General features: G+C 46.7%; 2 protein-coding genes across 3 annotated transcripts in view; one reads left to right on the top strand and one right to left on the bottom strand.

The window, feature by feature from the left end:
* DNAH6 (dynein axonemal heavy chain 6) overlaps window positions 1–16,161 on the top strand; it is a 229,344-nt gene extending 213,183 nt beyond the window's left edge. For both annotated transcript variants that reach the window (XM_047745429.1, XM_047745428.1), the window contains 5 exons: window positions 1,883–2,068; window positions 2,579–2,651; window positions 3,392–3,543; window positions 6,612–6,834; window positions 15,913–16,161. In XM_047745429.1, the coding sequence (XP_047601385.1) occupies window positions 1,883–2,068; window positions 2,579–2,651; window positions 3,392–3,543; window positions 6,612–6,834; window positions 15,913–16,016 (738 nt within the window). In that variant the 3' untranslated portion in view covers window positions 16,017–16,161. The remainder of the gene's footprint in view (window positions 1–1,882; window positions 2,069–2,578; window positions 2,652–3,391; window positions 3,544–6,611; window positions 6,835–15,912) is intronic.
* TRABD2A (TraB domain containing 2A) overlaps window positions 1–26,038 on the bottom strand; it is a 130,256-nt gene that overhangs the window by 57,821 nt on the left and 46,397 nt on the right. Inside the window, 3 exon segments of the mRNA XM_047745431.1 lie at window positions 18,216–18,506; window positions 18,508–18,570; window positions 20,916–21,173. Coding sequence (XP_047601387.1) covers window positions 18,389–18,506; window positions 18,508–18,570; window positions 20,916–21,173 — 439 coding nt within the window. The 3' untranslated portion in view covers window positions 18,216–18,388.

Here is a 26,038-nt window from a genome sequence, read left to right as displayed (position 1 = left end):
TCACCTACTTGAAGACGGACAAATGCAAATGTCGCTTCCTCCAATAACTCTTCCTGACACACCAGCCCGTCCCTCAACCATCAGATAACTTAGGAACCCCTCTCTTCAGCGCCCCATCATTTCAGGTGTCTGTGTCTATCACTGTGCCTACCACATTACTTTGTAATTACCCCTCCATGAAGATGGGTCCCCCAGGAGACATGAACTTCTGGAAGAGAGGGAAACTAGGATATTAGTCATTTTGTTTCCCTAGCCGCCGACACATACTAAATCTTCGTGAATATCTGAATGAGCGAGTGAATGAGTGTGGCTCTCAAGTCTCCCTGTGGCCACTTCTTGTCAAACACCATCTCCCAGTAATGGCAGGATTCACCTACAGGAAGCAGAAGAGGGCAGAGTCCAGGAAGAAGCAGCCTGCAAGGCCATCTGGAACCGAGGCAGAGCGCTCCTATCTGAGGAAAGGGTGGTGGCCCCTCACCGCCCGCCTCCCCCATCCTGACCTCTGCTTGGCCCTGCTTTGTGCTGAGTCTGGCGGAGCCCCTTCACTTCACCCAGGGAATAGCAAGGCAGCACCAAGGTGGCACTAAGAAAGGCCAAGGAAGGTGGCAGCACCTGGGGGGCCCATTCTCCTCCTTCTAGTGACAGAACTGTGAGCCAGGGCCGTTCCTGGGAGAGACGAGGCCAGCCTGTTAGTCAGGCTTCTGAGAACATTTTGAAATTATGCTTTCTTTCACTGAACATGGTGCCTGCATTAACTACCTCCTCTGGGAGAATCGGCTGCAAAGTGACCTCTATTTTCAGCAGACCTGGAAGACCCTAGCTGCCTAATCCCCCCCTTCTCCCCATAACTTAAGCATTCTCCCAGCATTTTATGTAAGTCTCCTGCTCCTTTTTCCATTTTCAGCATCTAAGGTAGAATACCGCCTTGGCTCTGGCTGAGAGCCTCCTTGCTCTCTGACGCTGCCAAGGGCTCCTCACGTCCCAAGGGCAGATCTAACTAAAACTCTTCTTTTTCATACCACTGCCTCTTGTGGAGAGAGATGGCACGCTGGGGAGTAACTGTGAGAGAAGGGAAGGCTGGCCAACCTTGTTCATCCACATATGGCCTATCTCCAGAGCTGTATGGTCCTGGACCAATTTAAATTTGACCTCTAACGTCTTTCTGTAATGTCTTTCCAGTAGATGGCAGTAGTTTTCACAAAACGGGAACCCATGCTGGCCGTACCCATCCTCAAGCCCAGCCTTCATCTTTAGCCAGGCAGCAACTGCTTTCCTGTACTTCCCACGCCTGCTGCCAGCCCAGCATCTCCCAGGACTGCTGTCTGCCTCTTGACTTTTGTTGGGGTGAGGGGAGGGTAAGGGACATGCCTTAAGGAAGTGTTTCCAGTTCAAGGAGACTCTCTGGTACCTGCTGAAAGATTAGTCTCATCTAAGAATCTTCCCTCTCTATGACCTCAGAGGCTGCGGGCAGCCCCCGGGGCAGAATTAGCGGGGGCACGAGGTAGTTCCCACCACCACCCCCACGCTTCCCAACTAACCAACCATCAGGCCCGTTTCTCCTTTAGCCTGGAGGAGAGCTGTTCATGGAAGTTCTTGAAATCACTTCTAGAGGCTTCAGGGGATATTTCTCTACCTTCCCCTCTCTCCACTTCATTGGATTCTGCTATTAACCGCCAGAACTGTCCCCCACCCCAGGTCTTACACCCCTATGGTCACATGTTGTAAAAATACATGAAAGACTGGAGGGTCTGGCCCAGCAGGGAGGATGGAACCCAGCAAGTTTTCCCTTCAGCCCAATGCAGTACCTGCTGCCACAAACGAGTGGCACTCACACTTGATAATTACACCTGTGAAATGCACCTCCCCATTCCTGTTCTTTCAGACTTCTCTGGAAACACTCAACAAAGCCATTGCTGGCTTTGTGGTAATGTCTGAGGAGATGGAGAAGGTCTATAACAGTTTCCTCAACAACCAGGTTCCTTCTCTGTGGTCCAGCACAGCCTACCCATCCCTGAAGCCACTAGGATCATGGGTCAAAGATCTTATCCTGAGGACTGCGTTTGTGGACGTAAGAAAATTCATTTCTTTGGGGTTTGATGAACACAGTAGGCCTCAAGGTCCTTAGGAAGCCCCAACTAACTGAAACACTAACAACTGTTGAGGGATCATCTGAGCCCAAAGAGACAGAAACTTCCAGAATGGCATTAATTTGAAAGTCATGCTGATCATTATGTACTTTGCCCTTGGCCCTAATTGCCACATGCCCTTTTAGTTTCAGATCTAATTCATGGGACCCCGCTATGAGGTATAGAACCAATCTGACATGGGTCCAAAGTGCCAGGTGTGACCCTGTTGTGGTCTCCCCTCTTCCACACTCCCTGAAATAACCAGTTTCTGGATTTATGCTCAGGCTGTTGGGTGAGGAAAGGGAACATACAGGCAGTGAGAATGAGGCTGGTAACTAACAGGCTGGTTGAGATTCTGTCTCCTGAGAGGCCCTCCAAAATATGACTTTGATTTAAATGACCAACTCCATTTTAGAAAAACAATACATGATGGTGTGATGTTTCTCCTTTAGTTGTGGCTCAAAAGGGGGCAGCCTAAGTCCTTCTGGATCTCCGGTTTCTTCTTTCCTCAAGGATTTCTAACAGGTAACCAACCATGCTTTCCCAAGGAAAACCCCACAGAAAAGACCATGATCGGTTACATGCTGGGTTTCTAGGAGCCGGGGAGAAGGCCTGGCTGCTAATGACCTAACTGTGCATGGCTGACTATAGGGGAGTTCAGTGAGGCCCTGCTCTTCCTCTCTGACTCGGGGAAAGCATGGCATCCCTAAGATGCTCCCCTACAACCTAATCCCTGCCCCTCTCTGTCGTGCAAGTGTGCCCTGCTGCTGCAAACGTCCACAGCATGCCCCAGTCCCGTGTGACCCCCGCGCTTAAAGGCACCACCTGCTCCAGCCCCACCTCAGCGAAGCTTCCTTCCCTCTAACAAATACTCCTTCTGTCCTTCCAGCAGCCCTCAAGGACTCCAGCTAGTGGGCCCAGCCTTATATACAGCCCATATAAAACAAGCTGAGCAGGACTCTGAAGTTAGGGAGATGGGGCTCTGGAATTCCTGCACTGGCTTATCTCCCTTGCTGCAAAGCACTGCCCTTGAGACTTGGCCTTCCTCTCTCTCTTCCCAGCCCTGCCATGGCTCCACCCCTCCCAACATCACTGCAGGCTTCCAGTCTGAGGAGCTGATTTGGAATAAGGCATTAATGGTTGAGACTTCTCGCTGGAGTGGAAGATCTCAAATGCTAGAGCAGCCTGGCGGAGGCGAGCGCAGGCGGTTTGAGAGGCGGCAGTGTTGTTCAGAGCACCCAGCTTTCTGGTTTTCATATTTATAGGAACTCTTCAAAATCATGCTCGGAAGTACAATTTGCCTATAGATGAGCTGAGTTTCAAATACAACATGATTCCCATCTACCGGGATCAAGCTGCAGTTACAGAAGCGGCCAAGACAGTGCAGTTTGGACAAGAACTGCCCATGGACTTGGAGGTACTGTCCCCTGACTACTGTTACAGCAAAGCAGCCCTGTCCCACGGCCATCTGAGATCTCAGCCAACCTCCCCTGGCCCCCTCTCCCACGGTCTCCCACATGCAGGAGCACGAGAAGCAGACAAGATTCACAGCCCTCAGACAAACTCCCCAGGCGAGCAGTGCCTAGATGGAACTGCCCAAATTAGCCTCATTTGTAGAGATGTTCTTTAAAGTAACACTGTTTATTCGTTTAGATTCCTATGGCAACTTTCTCCTTCTTAATGGAGAAAGAGGTTAAATATGAGGGTTTTAAGATGTCAAAAACAAGGGTTTCAGAATCAGGCAGGCCTGACTCTAAATTCTGACCTTCCCCTTTGCCAGCTAAGTACGCTAGAGCAATGACCAAGGGGTCTGCATCTCAGCATTCTCATCCCTAAGATGGGGCCGCCGGCGGCCTCAGAGTGGTGATGCGGTAAGAATGAACCGGCACGTAATGCTCCCACAATAAAGAACTACTATTACAGGCTGAGTCTATTGGCCGTTCATTGAGCTGCCCCGTAGCGGAAGTGATGTACCAACTTCATACATTATATAACCACAAATACACCGCATAACTTACTGGAGTGCACTGGAGAAGCCATTTAAACTTCTTGCCTCCATAGTTTACTCCTTCTAGAGCAGAAGTTCTCAAAGTGTGATTCCAATACCAGGAGCTTGGGCATCACCTGGGAACCTCATCACCTGGGAACCTACTAGAAATGCAAATTCCAAGGACCCATTCCGGATCTACTGAATCAGAAACTCTGGGCTGGGACCCAGAAATCTGTACTGTGACAAGTCCTACATGGGGTTCTTGGCCCACTAAAGTTTGAGAACCATGGCTCTAGAGTATCAGTGATTCTCAACCTTGACTGACTGTTAGGATCACCTGTGGAAACTTCTTAAACATCCCAGTGCCCAGATTACCCGCTAGTCACATAAAATCATCCCTATTTCATTAGGCACATTATGTTCCAAAGCTCCCCTGGTGACGCGAGTGTACAGCCAGGGACGGGAACCGCTGCTGCCAACGTGAGCTGCCCGGCTTCAACGCGCTAAGGAGATAGTGACAGGGACTGGAGCTCTGTGTACCAGTGAGCCGTATAAATATAATTCCCTATTTGTGCCACAAAATCAAACATCGGCTCCAGATGGCTTTTTCCAAGAAAGTGTTCACGCCCCAATCAACAGAGCTGTGGTGAATGGCTTTACTAAACTTTCTTAACATATCCTGGGATCAGTTAGTAGAAGTGGCTCCCAGATAATTCTGTCAGCATCCGCCCCACTCAGATCCGACTGATCTACTCTGCTCACACAAGCAAAAACTTACAAAGACAAACTGATCCAATATGCATGGCTTACTTATGAAATACGGTAACATCCCTTGCCTCTTTTTTTTTTTTTAAAGATTTTATTTATTTATTTGACAGAGAGAGATCACAAGCAGGCAGAGAGGCAGGCAGAGAGACAGGAGGAAGCAGGCTCCCTGCTGAGCAGAGAGCCCGATGCGGGACTCGATCCCAGGACTCTGAGATCATGACCTGAGCCGAAGGCAGCGGCTTAACCCACTGAGCCACCCAGGCGCCCCATCCCATGCCTCTTAATTGCCTGTATTTAAAATGACAATAGTTACACTTTTAAGGAAATTTGTTTGAGCATCAAAATGCTTTTTAAAGTAAGGAGAAAATAAGTTGAGAGTTGCACTCCTCATTATTTTGAGCCCCTTCTTAGCCAGGAGGGTGTCCCAGCCCATATCAGGAATAACCAAGGCCACCACGGGAAGGCACCCACAAAAAAGCTCTCACTGAGGCCTTCCAGGATGCCGGCCCTGCTCTGTGCCTGGCACATTTTTACCTGCCCCAGGAGGCTGACTCTGACAGATAGAAGCTTATGCTGACCACCAGGGCCTCTGTTCCTCCACCTTGCCCCAACCCACACCACATCTCCACCTGGATTGTGGGCACTGGTGCATGACACTGCCTTAGAATCCCTGCCTTCTGTGGAGATGGCAGGTCACATCATGGGCCTACCTCAATGTCCTCCCAGCGACTGTCTCCCAGAGGCTGCTTACACAGCTTTGTTTCTGTTACACACAAGCCACTGTCTGCCCATCTGCCACCTTTGTGCAGTTTAGGAAAACACACTCCCTCTGGGTGGATGCCCACGTGGCTCCCACACATGGCCCGGCACGTGTATGGCAGGCTGGATTTCAGTCTCTCCTAAGGCAAACTGCACAAGTGTACACAGCAGCCCCCAAGACAGGAAGGCCCCCTCTCCCCCTCCCCGAGCCTGCCCAGGAGATGAAGTTCAGGATGCTAAAAAGTAAAGACCAGCCAAAAAGAGCTTACCATTCTTTTGTTCATGATAAAAATGGACTACCTGTGTCCAAACAGCTCAGTCATCTGCCTACGGGTGCAAAGCTCCAATTATCCCAAAGATAATTAGCTCCACAAATGGCCAGCAGCACTCAGTGTTTGAGGAAGGACAACACGGAAGCCTACAACTGGCCGAAATTGTACACCAGGGGTGGCATCCAGTCACGGGGCCACTAAGGGCCAGGATCTTTCTCTGTCTCTCTCTTCCCCACCTGCTTTAAGAGAAACATGAAAAATCTAGAGTAATTTCTGAAAACAAAAAAAGGAACTTTCCATTGGTGCTCTGTAAGTATTACTAGAGATATAGAGTCTGTCTTTAGCAGAGCACCCAGACCCCGGAAAGACCTTGCTAAACTGAACAGCCCTCCCATCCCACCCACTTCCCATGAGAAAGAGAAAGTCAGGACATAATATAGGATAGTCTGAAGCCCATCAATGGCTTCCCTATTAGAGATCTTGGTGGAGTATGGAAAGTATGAGATTTGGTGTCAAACTGAGAAGGAAGTCATTTTACCTTTCCAAGCCTCTGTATTTTCCTCTCCAGAATGTGAGTAATAATAGCAATCTGTAGAGTGGTTCTTAGAACTAACCGGTGAGGATGTGGGGCTCAGAAAACAGCCCACAGCAGCTAAGGTCCTTCTCCTCACCTTAAAACTTCTGTTCGTCTTTCAGTTGCCCTCTCCTCAGGATGGCGTTCTTGTTCATGGGATGTTCATGGATGCTTCTCGATGGGACAACACGGAGATGGTGATGGAGGATGCACTGCCAGGACAGATGAATCCAATGCTGCCCGTGGTGCATTTTGAACCTCAACAAAATTATGTGCCAAACCCGACACTTTACCACTCCCCACTTTATAAAACAGGGGCCCGGGCAGGAACACTCTCAACCACAGGTAAGGATGCGCAAACACTGGCCTAGATGATGACAAAACTACAAAGTCCAAAAAGAAAACCGTGTACTATGCAAGGAGAGATCTTAAACCAATTAGCAAAGCTTAAAAGGAGGCCACTTATAACATATTAATTTATAAATGTTATAAATTCTTTCTTTAAACTCTGAGAATGGATTGACAGTATAAAACTAATACTTTCTTCTATTCTAATAAGTAGAAAATAGAGCTTATTGAACAGTGACTTCTAATTTCAAAAAATGATGACCTGAGTACATACAAAAATCTCTCTCTCACCAAAGCCACTGAGACTCATCGTAGAAAACGGATTTGAAAATAAACCAAAAATGGAATGCCATCTTGAAGAAAGGGGAATCCAAGTGGGCCTGAAACTAAGATGTAGCCCTGAAAAAAAGGAACCAAGTAGAAAGCTATATCAACAGAGACTGAAGGGGTGCCTGGGTGGCTCAGTAGGTTAAAGCCTCTGCCTTCAGCCCAGGTCATGATCCCAGGGACCTGGGATCAAGCACCACATTGGGCTCTCTGCTCAGTGGGGAGCCTGCTTCCCCCTCTCTCTCTCTCTCTGCCTGCCTCTCTGCCTACTTGTGATCTCTGTCAAATAAATAAAATATTAAACAACAACAACAGAGACTGAAGATCTGCCCCATACAGAGTTAGGACACCGCTAAAGAGTGACCAGGGAATGAGCTAAGGAAATCCCTCACAATAGAGCACAATGAGATTTAAAAAAAAAAAGTGACATCATGAAAGGAGCCAAATTTTCCATTTTCTGGAAAGGAGAAATCTTTCCAATCTGGAAGGAGAAAGAGGATGAAAGAGAGATAATAATGGCTGATAACTTTCCAGAACTGAAGAAACACTGTTTTCAAAGTGGCCATACCATTGAACACTTCCACTGTATGGTTCCATACATAGCATGTAAGGGTTCCAGCTCCTCCACATCCTCATGACCACTTAGGATAATCAGTCCTTTTAATTTTAGATGTCAGATAGGTGGACAATAGAATATAATGGTATCTTCTTGTGGTTTTAACTTTGCATTTCCCTAATGACTAAGGATGCTAGCCATCTTTTCTGGTACTTATTTGTATCTTCTTTGATGAACTGTCTGTTCAAGTCTTTTACCTATTTTTGTAAAAGTCATTTGTCTTATTATTGGCTAAAATTCCAATAGGAACTCTGTCTTCTCAGCAAGAGGAACCAAGAAAAGATAGTAATTAAAATGATGTTGCAGACAACCCTCTCAGGTCCCCTCCCTCCTTGGGAGCTTTGTACTATCACTTTGCTATCACTAAATAGACCTTGTTTGATGCCTGGGTGGCTCAGTCAGTTAAGCATGTGCCTTAGGCACGGGCCCCAGAGTCCTAGGATCCAACCCGCATCAGGCTCTCTGCCCAGCAGGGAGTCTGCTTCTCCCTCTCCCTCTGTGCATGCGCTCTCCCCCTCTGTGCATGCTCTCTCTCTCTTTCTCTCTCTCTTCCTCTCTTATACTCTCCAATAAAATAAAATACATTATAAAATAGGTCAGGAAGAGAGAAATTCTTCCACAAATGGTGCTTGGACAATTGGTTTTACCAAACTTGGACCCTATGTCATACTATATACAAAAATTAAATCACTGATGGATTCCTTACACTTAATTATCACTAAATTTTAAAACTATTATTAACCGGAGGAGCAAGATGGCGGAGTAGTAGACATAAATATCATCAGGTCCCAGGAGTTCAGCTAGTTAACAAACCATTCTGAACACCTACAAACTCAACAGGAAATTGAAGACAAGAAGAGCAGCAATTCTAGGAACAGAAAAGCAACCACTTTCTGGAAGGTAGGACGTGTGGAGAACTGAACCCAAGGCAACATATGGAAAGAGACACTGCTGAGGGAGGGGCTGGCTCCCAGCAAGCAGTAGAGCAGTGGAGCACAAAATTGGAACTTTTAGAAGTCTGCTCCACTGAGGGACATCACTCTAGAGGCTAAGCAGGGGGTGGAGAACTCACAGGGACAGTGTGGTCTCAGGACCCGTGGGGTCACAAAAAGACCAGGGGTGTCTGAGGGTGGCAGAGCTCCCAGGTATTGGAGCAGGGAAACTGGCTGCAGAGACAGAGCCAAGAGCCAAGTGAGCTCTCAGCTTGGGGTTACCTTAAACTATGATCCAAGGCACAGTAAGGCCACTGCTCTTTGAGCAAGACCCCACAAGTGGCAGATCCAGAAGAGACACCCTTCCCCCTTCCTCCTCTGGGAGGAGCAGCACAGGAGCGTGCTGTAGGAATCTGCTGGGTTTGGAGACTCCAAACAGGGCCATGTGCTAGAGATAGAAACACTCAGGCACAGGTTGGGTAAGCTTGGAATGTGGCCAGAGACCAGGGAGACGGGAGTGATCAACTGCTTTCCTCAAGGGTGCACTGAGGAGTGGGGCCCCAAGCTCTCAGCTCCTACAGGGGCTAGAGACTGGGAGGCTGCCATCCTCATTCCTTCCTCCAAATCTGTACAGAAAGCATTCAGGGAGCAAAAGCTACCAAGAACAAACCCAAGCAGATTACTTAGCCCAACCCCTGGCAAGGGTGGTGCAATTCTGCCTTAGGCAAAGACATTTGAGAATCACTGCAACAGGAATCTCCCCCAAAGGATCAACAAGAACATCCAGCCAAGACCAAGTTCACCCATCAATGAGAACTGCAAAACATCAGAGCTACAGGAATACACCACAAAGAAGTCCTGGCTTTTTCCCTATGATTCTTTAGTCTTTCAAAGTTAAATTTCTTAAATTTTTTTTCTTATTTTTTTTTATTTTTTCCTCTTCCCTATTTTAACCTTTTTAAACTATTTTATCTTATCAATACCTTTTAAAAAATATTTTTAAATTTTCATTGTTATATTTTATCCCTTCATTGTATTTAACCTAGTTTTTTGTATACATATAGGTTTTTCTCTCTTTAAATTTTTGGGATACAGTTTCTTCTAACAGATCAAAATATACCTTAAATCTAGCACGTGGCTTTGTTCTAGTCTCCAACCTGATCACATTCTTTCCTCTTTTTTTTTTTTCTTTTTTCAACCAACTTCCTATCTTATCAATTCCTTTTTTAGAACCTTATTTAATTTTCATCTTTATGGTCATATTCCATCCCTTCATCGTGTATACCCTTATTTTTGTGTGTGTAAATTTTTCTTTCTTTAAAATTTTGGGAGACAGTTTCTTGTAATGAACCAAAATACACCCAAAATCAAGTGTGTAGCACTGTTCTATTCACTAGTGTGTGTGTGTATAATATTTTTAAAATATATATTTTTTTCTCTTTTCTTTTCACCTCCTTGCCACCTGGTTTTGGGTCTCCTCCGATTTGGTTAGTGTATATTTTTCTGGGGTCGTTGCTACCCTTTTAGTATTTTGTCCTCTCATTCATCTATTCTTACCTGGATAAAACGACAAGATGGAAAAACTCACCTCAAAAAAAAAAAAAAAAGAACAAGAAGCAGTACCATGGCTATGGACCTAATCAATTAGAACGTTAGTAATATGTCAGAACTAGAGTTCAGAATGACAATTATCAAGGTGCTAGCTGGGCTCGAAAAAAGCATAGAAGATACTAGAGAATCACTTTCTGGAGAAATAAAATCCCTTTCTGAAGAAATAAAAGAACTAAAATCTAACCAAGTTGAAATTTTAAAAAGCTATTAATGAAGTGCAATAAAAAATGGGAAGCTCTTATGGCTAGGATGAATGAGACAAGGGAGAGAATTAGTGATATAGAAGACCAAATGATGGAGAATAAAGAAGCTGAGCAAGAGAGAGAAACAACTACTGGACCACAAGGGGAGAATTCAAGAGATAAGTGATACCACAAGACGAAACAATATCAGAATAATTGGGATCCCTGGGGTGCCTCAGTGGTTCAGTGGGTTAAGCCTCTGCCTTTGGTTTAGGTCATGATCTCAGGGTCCTGGGATCAAGGCCCACATGGGGCTTTCTGCTCAGCAGAGATCCTGCTTCCCCCTCTCTCTATGTCTGCCTCTCTAACTACTTGTGATCTCTCTGTCAAATAAATAAATAAAATCTTTTTTTAAAAATGTACAATTTGGTGACATTAAAAAAAAAAAAAAAAGATCCCAGGAGAAGAAAGGGGCAGAAGGTATATTGGAGCATATTGGAGCAAATGATAGCAGAGAATTTCCCTAATTTGGCAAAGGGAACAAGCATCAAAATCCAGGAGGCACAGAGAAACCCCCCTCAAAATCGATAAAAATAGGTCCACACCCTGTCATCTAATAGTAAAACTTACAAGTCTCAGTGACAAAGAGAAGATCTTGAAAACAGCTTGGGACAAGAGGTCTGTAACATACAATGGTAGAAATATTAGATTGGCAGCAGACCTATCCACAGAGAACTGGAAGGCCAGAAAGGACTGGCATGATCTAGTCAGAGCACTAAATGAGAAAAATATGAAGCCAAGAATACTATATCTAGCTAGCCTGTCATTGAAAATAGAAGGAGAGATAAAATCCTTCCAGGACAAACTAAAACTAAAACAATTTGCAAACACCAAACCAGCCCCACAGGAAATATTGAAAGGGTCCTCTAAGCAAAGAGAGAGCCTAAAAGTAACAGACCAGAAAGGAACAGAAACAATATGCAGTAACAGTCACCTTATAGGCAATACAAAGGCACTAAATTCATATCTTTCAATAGTTACCCTGAATGTATGTGACCTAAATGCCCCAATCAAAAGACAAAGGGATTCAGAATCGATTTAAAAAAAAAAAACAAGACCCATGGATATGGGTCATTTTAGATCCAAAGACACCTCCAGATATAAAGTGAGGGGGTGAAAAACAATTTACCATGCTAATGGACATCAAAAGAAAGCTGGGGTGGCAATCCTTATATCAGATAAATTAGATTTTAAGCCAAAGTCTATAATAAGAGAAGAGGAAGGACACTATATAATACTTAAAGGGTCTGTCCAACAAGAAGATCTAACAATTTTAAATATCAATGCCCCTAACGTGGGAGCAGCCAATTATGTAAACCAATTAATACCAAAATCAAAGAAACACATCCACAATAATACAATAATAGTAAGGGACTTTAACACCCTTATTGAAATGTACAGATCATCTAAGCAAAAGAGCAACAAGGAAATAAAGGCTTTAAATGACACACTGGACCAGAGGGACATCACAGATATACTTGGAACATTCCATCCCAAAGCAACAGAATACGCATCCTTTCTTGATCAAAGATAAAAATCAAACATGATCAAAACTCTTCACACTGTAGGGATAGAGGGTACATAACCCAATATCATCAAAGCCATCTATGAAAAACAAACAGTGAATATCATTCTCAATGAGGGAAAACTAAGAGCTTTTTCCCTAAGGTCAGGAACATGGCAGGGCTGTCCACTATCACCACTACTATTCAACATAGTACTAGAACTCCTAGCCTCAACAATCAGACAACAAAAAGAAAAGGCATCCAAGTCAGTAAAGAAGAAGTCAAACTCTCACTCTTTGCAGATATGATACTTTATGTGGAAAACCCAAAAGATTCTACTCCAAAACTGCTAGAACTCATACAGGAATTCAGTAAAGTGTCAGGATATAAAAACAATGCACAGAAATCAGTTGCTTTTCTATACGCCAACAGCAAAGCAGAAGAAAGAGAAATTAAGGAGTCGATCCCATTTACAACTGCACCCAAAACCATAAGATACCTAGGAATAAACCTAACCAAAGAGGCAAAGAATTTGTACTCAGAAAACTATAAAGTACTCATGAAAGAAATTGAGGAAGACACAAAGAAATGAAAAAACGTTCCATGCTCATGGACTGGAAGAACAAATATTGTGAAAATGTCTATGTAACCTAAAGCAATCTACACATTTAACGCAATCCTTATCAAAATACCATAATTTTTTTCAAAGAAATGGAACAAATAACATTAAAATTTATATGGCACAGAAAAGACCTCAAATAGCCAGAGGAATGCTGAAAAAGAAAGCCAAAGTTGGTGGCATCACAATTCCAGACTTCAAGCTCTATTACAAAGCTGTAATCATCAAGACAGTATGGTACTGGCACAAAAACAGACACAGATCCACAGAACAGAATAGAGAGCCCAGAAATGGACCCTCAGCTCTATGGTCAACTAATCTTCAACAAAACAGGAAAGAATGTCCAATGGAAAAGACAGTCTCTTCAACAAATATGTTGGGAAAATTGGACTGCCACATGCAGAAGAATGAAACTGAACTATAGCCTTACACCACACATGAAAATAGAATCAAAATGGATGAAAGACCTCAAAGACAGGAATCCATCAAAATCCTGGGGCGCCTGGGTGGCTCAGTGGGTTGGGCCGCTGCCTTCGGCTCGGGTCATGATCTCAGAGTCCTGGGATCGAGCCCCGCATCGGGCTCTCTGCTCAGCGGGGAGCCTGCTTCCTCCTCTCTCTCTGCCTGCCTCTCTGCCTGCTTGTGATCTCTCTCTGTCAAATAAATAAATAAAATCTTAAAAAAAAAAAAATCCTTGAGAACACAGGCAGCAACCTCTTCGACCTCAGCCACAGCAACTTCTTCCTAGAAAGATTACCAAAGGCAAGGAAAGCCAGGGCATACATGAACTACTGGGACGTCATCAAGATCGAAAGCTTTTGCACAGCAAAGGAAACAGTCAAAAAAACCAAAAGATAACTGACAGAATGGGAGAAGATATTTGCAAATGACATATCAGATAAAGGGCTAGTATCCAAAATCTATAGGAACTTCTCAGACTCAACACCTAAAGAACAACGAATCCAATCAAGAAATGGGCAGAAGAGATGAACAAACATTTCTGCAAAGAAGACATCCAAATGGCCAACAGACACATGAAAAACTGCTCAACATCACTCAGCATCAGGGAAAAACAAATCAAAACCACAGTGAGATACCACCACACACCAGTCAGAATGGCTAAAATTAACCAGTCAGGAAAGGACAGATGTCGACGAGGATGCAAACAAAGGGGAACCCCCCTACACTGTTAGTGGGAATGCAAACTGGTGCAGCCACTCTGGAAAACAGTATGGAGGTTCCTCAAAAAGTTGGAAGTAGAGCTACCCTACGACCCAGCAATCGCACTACTGGGTATTTACCCTAAAGATACAAATGTAGGGATCCAGAGGGGCACGTTCACCTGAATGTTTATAACAGCAGTGTCAACAATGGCCAAACTGTGGAAGGAACCTAGATGTCCATCAACAGATGAATGGATAAAGAAGATGTGGTGTATATATATATACAGTGGAATGCTATGCAGCCATCAAAAAAACAAAATCTTGCCATTTGCCATGATGTGGATGGAACTCGAGAGTATTATGCTGAGTGAAATAAGTCAATCAGAGAAAGACAATTATATGATCTCTCTGATATGAGTAATCTGAGAGGCAGGGTGGGAGGTTGGGGGGGGGGGGGAGGGAGGGGAAAAAATGAAACAAGATGGGACCAGAGAGACAACCATAAGAGATTCTTAATCTCAGGAAAGAAACTTAGGGTTGCTGGGGGGTATGGGGGAGAGATAGGGTGGCTGGGTTGTGGACATTGGGGAGGGTATGTGCTATGATGAGTGCTGTGAATTGTGTAAGACTAAGGATTCACAGACCTGTGAATACCCCTGAAGCAAATAATACACTATGTGTTAATAAAATTTTAAAAGGGGGGGCATAACTATAAATAAAAATTATTAACCCTAATGAAATAATGGCTCTAAGTAATAATTATCAACAGCTAATATCCCAACAAAGAAAGACAAATCAGATATAAGGTGCTTCCTGATGGAAGTACACACAACCTATTCAAGTATTCTTGCCCCAAAAAACTCAAACCTGAATGTGATCATGCCCTAGATCTAACCACCCCTTTACAGGGATAGAGGAACACATTTAAAATCACCAGAGGATGCTGTCAGCAAAAATCCAGACTGTAGGAAACTTGACAGGACAGTCTGGTTGTTTCAACAATTATAATGGCATGGCAAAAGGAACAGAAGGGGAAACCTACCAACTGAAAGAGATTTAAGAGACATATCACTGGGGCACCTGGATGGCTCAGTAGATTGGGCATCTGACTCTTGATTTTGGCTGAGGTTGTGATCTCAGGGTTGTGGGATCAATCCCCACATCAGGCTCCTTGCTGGGTGTGGAGCTTGCTTGGGATTCTCTCTCTCCCTCACTCCACCCCCACTCACATGCTCTCAAATCAAATCAAATAAAAACCCATCACTACTGCAAGGCATGGACCTCATTCGAATCCTAAATCAAACTAACCATTAAATACATATATAAATGTGTGTATGTGTGGGTCTAGGTATATGTGTATAGATGTGTGTGTGTGTGTGTGTGTGTGTGGTGCATCTGTACTATAAAACGTCACTCAAGCATTGCCTAGGCACCATGCAGGGCATGGCATACAAAAGTAAGGAAAGGGAAGACATAGGCATTCTCTGTAGGAGACAGCACCACCTTCTCCACTTCCACACAGATGGGGTTTTCCATGAATGCAATACCATCTTGAGGGCAGAATGCTCTACTTCTCATACTGGTCCTGGTGCAAAAGTGCAAAAGTGACCTCTTACTTCAGATGCCCCACAGCTGAGGACCAAATATCTACAATTGTGCTTAGTCATTTCAGGAGCCCTGGTGCCCAACTGCAGGGTGAAACAAAGCATGCATGGATGGACAGACAGATGGACAAATGAACAGATGCCCAACCTACCAAATGCATCCCAAGTCCCACTAAAAACTCAGGGCTGAATCATAGTCCAGTGTTCCCTCAGTCAGACTGCAGAGAATCTGAAACATCCTTTACAACATTATACAAAGTCAGAGCTGGACAGGGCCTAAAGGATCATGTCCTAACATATCCATCTTACAGAGCATAAAACTAAAATCTGTAGAGGGCTAGCTACCCATTATCTTTACAGACTGAGTCAGGCCTGAAACCAGGTATCTTGATACAGTGCTCTCTGTATCAAGGGGTTATTCTTTAACAAACCTTTTGTCCTTGTATCCTTAACTAGGTCACTCAACCAACTTTGTGGTTACTGTCCTCTTACCTTCGAAGCGGTCCAGAGATTACTGGATTGCCAAGGGATCAGCTTTGCTCTGCCAGCTAAATGAGTGAAAAGTTGCCACCTCCTGCTAAAAAAGAACCAGGCCAGAGATCTTTCCTGATGGGGGACAAAGGTCTGCAGAACTTATATGTGAGCAAAACAGCTTTCCTTTGGATCTGACTTAAGAGGGTAGTAAGTGTGTTTTTTCTCTTCTAACCTAAAATAAACTTTGAATGTTTCTTCCTGTTGCTAATTCAAGCTCTGATGTGAAAGCAGTGGGTTCAGCACTCACCTCTTAAACCTGCCCCCCCCCAGGTGAGTCAGGCAGCTTCCCGTCAGTAGCCCGTCAGAGCTCAGCCATGCCTTACCCACAGGGGCTTCCTTCCTCCTCACGCTAATACAAAAGGCTTGGTGTCTACTGCAGTCACACGGTCCCAGGTGCTTCCATTTCTGGGAAATGATTAAGGTTCAGAGCCCAACACAGGGGAAGCTGATGAGCAAATGAGCTGCATAACAAGATCTTGACCCCAAGATGCCTGTTCCCCCACCCCACGGGGCTATACTACAATCCTCAGAAAAAGCTGCTATGCTTCACGAAGTGCAGGTTGGTCTTGCCCAAGTACAGAGCTTCTCCTTCCACTTTAGATGAGCCTGCGTGAAAAGCAGCCAAGTCCCAGCCGGGATGGTCTGAGCCCGCCTACTCACCACAAGCAGAGGTTGTTGGGCCAGTACTAAGATGGGGCAGTCACTGTGGCAAACTATCTTGTGTCAGCCCTGCCAACAAGGGTCTGTTTGCCTCCTCAGCCATAACACGAGCCAAGAAACTGGGAATCACCTGGCTAGGACGGATTAAGCTACATCACCCCCGTAACAGAAATTTGCAAGAATTGGGTCAGACCCAGTAATCCTGCCTTCCCATTTTACTTCCACCTTCATCCCCATTCCTATCCAAGTTAAAAAAAAAACAGACTCAAGTCCCGGAAAAGCAAAGAGCACTTCTATTACCTTAGAGTTCAGAGCAGGAATCCGAGGCTACTCTTGGCGTTCCAAGCGGGAAAAGGTGCTTACTAAGCCATGGGAATGGCTGTAGCAGAAGTCAGAGGTGGACATCGGGCACCACAGCAGCTGTAATCCAAGGTCAGAGAGCTGTGGGAAACTGCCGACCTCACAGCTGTACCACACTCGTGGAGCAGGCGACTGACTGGACAAGGAAATGTAGCGCCAGGCCACTGCACAAACTCGTGCCTCCTGGAGCCTCCACGTATCTGCCACCACTCCCGAAGAAAAAGATCTTCTGAGCCCTTCCACCTTCCAAGGCACGTAAATCTAGCTCATTAGGAGAATCTCAAACATAGCAGCAAGGGAATCCAGGAACACTGAACCCTCCTACCCCTGCAATACAGGGTGCACGGTGCAAAATGGAGCAAAGGTGGAGGACGGCATCCTGAGTCCCACCACACCACTCTTTAAGTAGACCCCAGAATCTTCTGGGCCCTGGAAACGACTGTGAATGCACCCACAACAAGTCTAGGAAGAGAAGATCACAGCACTGCAAGCCCAGGCAATCAGGCTTTCCCCAAACCACGTTAGGAACAAACACATCTGTTTCTTGTTGGTCCCATCCAAGTCCTACACAGACCCTCCGGGTTTCTGTGAGCTGCTTGAAGGCCCCTAAGGAAACCTTGCTGTGGGGCAGGAAGGGGTGGGGGGTAGGGATAAAAGTTCCCATTTCAGACTCAACCAAGACAATTCTACTCTTATTCATTTTCTATAGATTCACCATAAGACACAGACATATAAATAATAAATAACAAGACAGGAAGAGGGAGTGTTTGGAAACCACTTTCTTGCACAGCCCCTTTGACAAAACCCACCCATTCACCCAGTCTTCAGCATGCCAGTGAGACCCATTATACGTAATTAAAGTGCTTGCCAGAGTGCAGGAAGTACCCTAATCACAGACCTGAAATAGAGATGAGTAAACAAAGGTCCTGCGGCCTACTGACTCCCCAGAATCCAGAACCCGCAGTGAGTAGGAAGAGGAGCAGCAGGAAGGAGAACAGGGTCAGGATCCAAAGTGGCAGAAGCCCAGGAGCAGAGCCCAGGAATGAAGCAGTAATAGTATCCAGAGGGTGTGAGCAAGAGTTGTTTGCATAATATATACACGTTGTAGGAAAAAGTCTACACAGAAAATGTATTTAATTATTTTCATATAATACATTTATAATTATTTTCATACAACTCATTACGTTACAAAACTGTACACCTACCCCAAGCTCTGCTGGATAACCCAAAGTCAATTCTTGGACAGAGAAGAACCAACACTGCATTTTACTCTCTTTTCTTGGGTTGGGCCTATCAAGGCTAGAGCAGAGTGTGGAGTACAGGAATGGCCATCCTTCAAGTCCATGGGGTCAGGGGCTTGGCCTGGCCCCTCCAGTCATTACAGGAGGGGTGCCTCTGTTTGGAAAGCCAGTGCCAGCACCCAGAACACAGGAGTCCAGAGAGACAGGCAGGCACTGCTGGCTACCAACTGGCTGTGGTGGGAATGCCCACGGTTGGAGCTGCAGCTCGGCTGAGACGGACCTATCCAGAATGGGGACCTGGCGCTGTGGGACCATGACACTGGGAGAAAAAGAAAAAGACAAGAGTCTCAGAGCACAGCAGGATCCACTGGCTACTCCAAGGCCCCCAAAGGCCCACACAGCTTCTTTTCATCTCCCTTTTTTAAAGATAGATGGGAATGGATTTAGTATATTAATGGGCTTCCGGTGTCTTTGTCCCTTAATACCACTGCTACAACAAACCCAGCTAATACAAGTGCTAAGACCAGTGCATGTCCCCCAGCGATATGGTTCTTGGTTCAGAGATTATCAACACTCTAGGTCCAAGAAGGCCCAACTCAAACTTGCTTATCATTAGCCTTTGGGTGATCTTAGGCAGGGACCCTCCTCACTGACCACACAGAGAGGCACATCCAAGCCATGAGGTGTCCTCCCTGGGATCTGGCTCTCTCCCCCACCCCAGCTCAGTCTGGTGTGAACACCATGCAGACAGCCCAAATCAAGACAGTATGAGCTGAGGGGCCCATGGTCTCAGGCCCACCTGGACCTTTCAGCTCAGCTCAGTTGTAAAGTGCCCAACTCCGGGCCACCTTGAAAGGAAATGGCCCAGAATGAAAAAGTACCGAACAGGTTGATTTCTTCCTCCACCAAGGAAAGATGGTTGGAGGGCTGTCCTGTCAGGTACTGTGGAACACGGATACAACAGGATTTGTCCCTGTTCTCCAGGTCCTGTTTGGCACCCAGCTTCCCTCCATTTAAAAATGCCAATTAGGGCACCTGGGTGGCTAAGAGGGTTAAGCGACTGCCTTCAGCTCAGATCATGATCTCGGGGTCCTGGGATTGAGGCCCACATCTGGCTCCCTGCCCACCATGGAGCCTGCTTCTCCCTCTCCCTCTGCCTGCTTATACTCCCTCTCTTTCTCTGTCAAATAAATAAATAAAATATTTAAAAAGTGAAAAAATAAAAATGCAAATCCCAGGGCTGCCTGGGTGGCTCAGTTAGTTGAGCATCTGACTGTTGATTTTGGCTCACATCATGCTCTCACAGTCACGGGATCAAGTCCCCAGTCAGGTTTCCCACTCAGAGTGAGGTCTGTTTCAGATTCTCCCTCTCCCACTCACTCTCTCTCTCAAATAGGTAAATAAAATCTTTTTAAAATTTAAAAAACAAAAACAAAGAAGCTACCAATTCCACAGCACATTGGATGCCAGCTTCCTGCCTCCAATGGCTCCTCATTCCTGCAGGCATAATTCTCTCAGTCATTCCACCCCACTTCCTGTCTGGACCCACCCCACCCCAACCCACTGCTCTTGACTTCCCAGGCTCCAGCCATAATTACTTCATCTTGGTTTCTTCAACATGCTCACTCTCTCCATGCCTTCAAGTTGTTCCCTTTGCTTGGAACTCCTTCCCCTCCTTGCTCAGTTGCTACTCAATCAACATTATTAAGCACCTACGCAGGCATCAGATCCCTCAATCTCCCGATCCAGACTCGAAAGTTCTGTTCGTTGGACTTCACTTTGTCAGGCTTCTACTCAGTATCAGCTGAAAGGTCCGTCACTCCATGAGGCCTTTCCTGGTGCTCAGCCCTATATACACACACAACCCTCCAACACACACAAAAGCACATTCCCACAGCACCCTATACTTCCTTTGCAGACGATCAACTCAAGATCTGGATTCCTCCCCAGAATGTGAACTCCATGAAGGCAGATGGCTAATCCCTGGTTTACTCCAAAGCCACAGCCCTGAACACAAAAGCAGGCACATAGAAGGAACTCAATACATTCAGGTTGAACTGGATCCTGGATCCCAGGCCTCTCTGATGTAGTTCTTCCAGAAGCCTTATGCCCTGCAGACCAGGCTGAGTCATCATCTTTGACTCCTCTGCCCACCTCTGATCTACCCCCTAAGCATCTCTGAGAGTACATTCTGTGGTCACCCTACTCCCGGTCAAGCGTGGGGGCTGAAGAAGCCCATTCTTACAAGGATGCTTCCAACTCTGCAAAACTATGAAATCCCTGATCTGCAGTGCAGAAAGGGCTGGCAAACCAACACACTCATGCATACCCACACCAGCTCCCCCACCACACCATCCTTTAACAAAGATAAACATGTTGCCCTTCTTCCCGCTTGAAGCAACTACCTTTAATCTGGGTTCATCTGTATCACAGTGACCGGAACACCAGTGCTTAAGACTGTGAGGAACAGGAAAGGCTGGTCCACCAGTGGGGCACTTATCACCACCAGAGCCTTGAAGCCCCTCACTCTTAAGCAGTGTGGTGGGCATTCCTGGGCTTCTCCCCACCCACACTCCCAGGGGGCGCATGGATGCCCGGAATGGGCTCCCTGCCAGGCCCTACCCAGGCCAGCCCAGCCCGGCCCAGCCCAAAGCACCATCTCACCGCTCCTCCAGTCGAACCCACAGATCACTGAACTGCCTAAGCCGCTGACTTCGCTGTGGGCGTGACCGCCTCCACTTCTTCAGATACTTCGGCTCGGCCCCACCACCCAGGTCGGCACTTCCAGGCGGGGACTCGTGAGGCAGAAACAGCGAGTGGGCCGCAAACGCAGCTTCCGGAGCTCGCATGTCCACAGCAGGCACTTCCGGAGCAAAGATGGACGAGAAGGTGAGCCCCAAGGACGGAGTTTGGCTCTTCTCTCTGTGAACAGGGGTGGAGGGAAGATGGATCTGAAAGACAGTCGCACAGCATGGCGTCCTCCCCACCCTCAGGGCCTCAAAAGGGAGAGAGAATGTGAAAGTTCAAGCTGGCTAGGGAGGGTTCTCGATGCCGCCTCCAGAACTGATCACTTTGACACCTTAATTTCTCCCTCCCATACTGTCACCATAGTCGTTCCAAATCCCCCAGCTGGGGAGGAAGCAGAAGATTTCTTTTAAATTGTGTATAATTACTCCCCTCCCCTAACAATGGGTCACACGGTCTAGAAAGTCACTGAAGATTACAGCATTGAAAGCAACATGAAGAATGTTTAAATGCCATTTACCTAGGACAGTTGAAGTGGCCCTTAATCATGTTAATCCCTCCTTTACCCTCCTAAGGGCTTTACTCAGAATGAGTCTGTAGCAGCCCCATCCCCCCCTAATGACTGCTACTGTTCACAGCGCTGGCATCTGACCACCTTACCCCAGGCCTCACCATAAGCCATCCTCCCCAAAGGGAACATGTTTTTCACAGTTGATGAGAAACTCAAACTTGCTTCTAGTCTTCCCCTAAAGGTGACTTTAGCCCCCCCCCCCCCCCCCCCCCCCCCGCCAAGAATCTCTTCTGGTAGGGAAATAAGCTGTTAGAAGGACCAATTTTCTTCCCACAACAGGACTTTTGTCAAGGGCTTAGTTGGGGTTGAGAAGGGTCAGTAAGAGATGAATCCCAGCTACTAGAGGTCAATCCCATTGTCTCCTGATGGAGGCACTGAGGGCCCTGAGGCTCCCATCCACCTCAGAAAAGGGAGCCGTGGATGTGCCAAGTGCATCCTCCAACAATGTGGTGTAGCAGACCAGCATATGTAAGAACTCGGTCGTTCTGCCCTGATTCAGCCTTGATGAACTGCCCACTAGCCCCAAGCAGGGCTCAATTCTGACCCACAACCCGACAGAACTGAGGTGTCAATTAATATTCATGGCCCTGTGTGAGGAAGGGAGGAGGTATAAGAGACAAAAAAATGAAAAAGGGAAAGACTCAGGGTGGGCAAAAAAGGTAAAAGAAGGGAATTCCTCAAATGGCAAAGAAGAAACTGAACTGAACTCTGAACTTGAGGCTGGGAATCCAAGCAACATATAGTGGCAGCTACAAGATCCCTGGAGAACAGGACCTGCCAGATTCATCACTGTCTCTGGAGCCCAGCACAATGCCTGACACGTAAGTGTGACACCACTTAGATGAACCTCTTCATTATGCCAAGAAACTGGAGCCTAGAGAGGAAAACTGCCCTGCCTCTCTCTCTCCAAGATTCTGGTGGCCTCCTAGAGGATTTAGGAGCAGATGGTCAGGCAGACCCCATGCCAAGGCCCTCTACCCAGCAGAGATTATGTCTATGTCATCCTTGACCTCCATATAACCCAAACAGGCTCTGGTACACAGTAGGCACTCAAAACAAGGTCTGTTGCTTTTACTTAGCAAAGAACATGGACTCAAATTCATGAAGGCTCAGCTCTTATGGCTTCAAGCAGTGGATCCTCACAGTGGGACAAATCACAGCTTCAGGTCTGTTCAAATCACATCACAATAGACACAAGAAGACTTCGGTCCAGTTACTGCAGGTATCCAAGGCCAGCGCTTGAGAACCAAGTTAATTACCCCTGCATGTGGCGGGGGTGGGGGGGGTAGATTAATCCAAAAGAAATTGATTTTACTTCTCCTGATTTTTATCTTTCTCATATTTCACAGCTGAGATGTCCTGGGGAATCATAACATCCACTTTACCATTTGAGGAAACTAAGGACCAGGAAAATAAACTTCCTTACCCTAGGTCCCAATAAGGATTCAGTGCCATTTTCAAATAACATTCATCATTAAGATTTTTTTTTTTTTTTTTTTTTTTTTTTTTTTTTTTTTTTTGTTTATAAAGCTAATCTAGTTCACTATAGAAAATATGGAGAGTATAGCATGGTGTCGCTATAATCTCCTGGGAGAGACCCTACAGACAAATGTTCACAAAGTTTCAGGCATAGGCTTAAGGGTCCCTGGGGCAGTAGGGGGTGGCTGCTGCTCTGCCAGGAACAGAAAATCCCAGGGGCTGAATACAGCCCAATCCATCCCAGAACTTCTGGGCTAGCTTAAGTATCCCATCAGAGCTTTGAGGTTATAGGTTACCATGCTTTGGTCCATCTGAATTCCCAAAGTTTAGCAAAACCTCTAGTTATGTTATGAAGCCTAGGCCCATGGTCATTTTGGCCACAGTAGAGGACTCTTGGGCGGAGAAACTGTTTGTCCCCTGCCTGAATTTCATATAATCTATTCACTCCATGGAAGTCTCCAAGAAAGAAACACTGGATGACAGTGGCCCCTCTCCTGGGCACACACCCACAGGAGGACATGTGGTATCCAGGAAAGAGCCCAGGCTTGGAAACCAGGGTAAGGTAATTAGCTTTTCTGGGCCTTTGCTGTTTCTGTGAAATTGAGCTATCTCGCCTGCCTGCTGTGAGGATTGAAACGACTCAGACACTTCACAAAGGGCTGAGCTCACAGTCCACATTCCATGTGCATGCCCCTTCCTCCCAGTCCCTCTGTGTGGGGATGAGTGACACTGGATGTGTGCCAGCAAGCATGGCCAGAAGCCTTGAGCACACGCCTGTGTAGCCTAAGGAACATTCACCAGATCCTCACTGGATTTGTGGTAGGCAGAATAATGACCCCCAGAGAAGTCCACATCTTGATCCCCAGAACCTGTGAATACATTTGTTACCTTTCCTGGTAAAAGGGCTTTTCTGGATGTGACATAGGACTATGAGACGGAGATTGCCCCAGGCTATCTGGGTGGGCCCAATCTAATCACATGCATCCTTAAAGCTAAAGAACTTTTCTGTGGCCTGTGGGAGATGTAAGTACAGAAGAATGGTCAGCGAGATGCAGTGTCACTGGCTTTGAACATGGGGGAAGAGGTCACAAACCAAGAAATATGAGCAACCTCTGTCAACTGGAAAAGGCAAGTAAACAGATTCTCCCCTAGAGGCTCCAGAAGGGAATGCAGCTCCACTAACATCATGTCAACCCAATGAGACATGTCAGACTTCTGATCTACAGAACTGTAAAATAATCCTTTGCTTGAATTTTATAGTAGTTTGTTGTGGCAGCAAAAACAAAAACAAAAACAAACAAAAACCCTACAGCTTCCATTATTCTGGAAGAGGTGTGGGTGTGGGGGACTGGCTAAATCCTTGGGATCAGCCCAGCAGGAGCCTTGCCAGCGGCATTTCCTGTGTGTTCCAGCTGTGTGTTCCGGTAACAGTGGAGGGGAGTGGCTGCCAGTTGCCCTCCCCTTACTCCAAAATACAGCCCTTCTCTGACCACCTCGTCCTGGTCTACCCCAAACCCCAAGGGACTGGCAGGGCTGGAGTAAGCTAGGTCACCAGTTGGAAGGCCTCCTGCCCCCTCATTCACACAGCCTGTCCCAGATCCAAGTTCCATATGATCAGAATCATCCCTCAAGGGTTATCAGATGGCTGCTAAGGAGAGTAGGAAGGAAGTGGGTGCGTCCACAGCCACTGCACTGGCCCTCGCCAATACCTTCACTGTGGACACTTCCCCCCACCCTCCCCCCAGCTCTAGACCCTTATCCCCTTGCCCCCTCCTCTTCCTGAACAGAAGCTCCTTTCCAGACTTCCTGCTCCCTTGTGGCCTCCCCTGGGAGCACTGCTCACCACTAAAAAGTCATAGACATTTACCCAAATGGAGCACATAGGGTGTGCCAGACGCCAGGACAGCTACCACAGATGCACACACGAAACCCCTCGGGAATTCCTGCGTGGGGGTGGGCCCTGGCTGGAGCAGAGAAGAAGACAGGGCATTTGTACTGGACCTCACAAATTCTGACAGAATTAGGGGCAGGGATGACGACTGACCCTCTGGCAGAGGAAACTGCATGAGCAAAGACATAGGATCTGGGAAGTAAAACATAGAAGAAGAAAGGGCAGAAAGAGAAGGGACACGCAGGTGGGGCAGTCTGAGCCGCACTATGGCACTGATGACCTGTGTGATCTTTCTGTTTGTCCGGAAAGGAGAAGAAACACCTGCCTCACAGGCTGGCTTTGAGGATTAACTGAGTGTCCGTGTGAACTTGGCTGACACCTGACAATCTATCAGTAAATGTTCTTTCCTCCCCTGGAAATGTGAGCGGCCGGGCTGGATGTCAGCATGGTTCTCAGCCCTCACTGTGCATCAGAATCACAGAGAGATTTTCAAAATTGTGATTCCTGACCTTACTTCCTCCCAGAGGCAGGTTTCAGGGTTAGAAAGAGAAGTAGGAAGTACACATGCACACACATACATGCACACCCATGCACACGTACACATGCATACACACACACACGGGCACGTCAGGGTCCTCTTCAGCACCCACAAGCACTGGGTGCCAAACAGCAGCCGAGTCAGCCCACAGCAGGGCGGGGAGCTGAGAAGGGACCAGGGGGTCCTGCCCACCCTGCTATCCAGGAGCACACAGCCAATAGGTGAGGAAAGACCCAGTCCCCCCAAACCAAGCAGAGAACCACTAAGGGCTGGGTTCTCCGTCCAGGGCTGAAGGAGGAGAGGAGGGAGAGAAAGAGCCACACTTGGGCCATCATCAGAGCTGGATGAAGGAGGGGCAGGGTCTTCCCTGTCAGGGGGAGGTGGACAGGCAGCAGCCTGGACGGGAGGTTTTCCCACGCAAGAAGCCTACCTGTGCTGGAAAAACGGTAGGGTCTGGGAGCTGAGACATCAGCGCACAGGAATCGGACTTTGGAAAAGAACAGGGAGAAACCACTGAAGGTGTCTGAGGAAGGGACACTTGCAAGGTTAGTCCCACAGAAAGG

This window comes from Lutra lutra, chromosome 9, assembly GCF_902655055.1.
Source record: "Lutra lutra chromosome 9, mLutLut1.2, whole genome shotgun sequence".
Classification (NCBI taxonomy): Eukaryota; Metazoa; Chordata; class Mammalia; order Carnivora; family Mustelidae; genus Lutra; species Lutra lutra.
The sequence above is the reverse complement of the archived record's forward strand: the minus strand, read 5'-3'. Positions and strand labels throughout refer to the sequence as shown.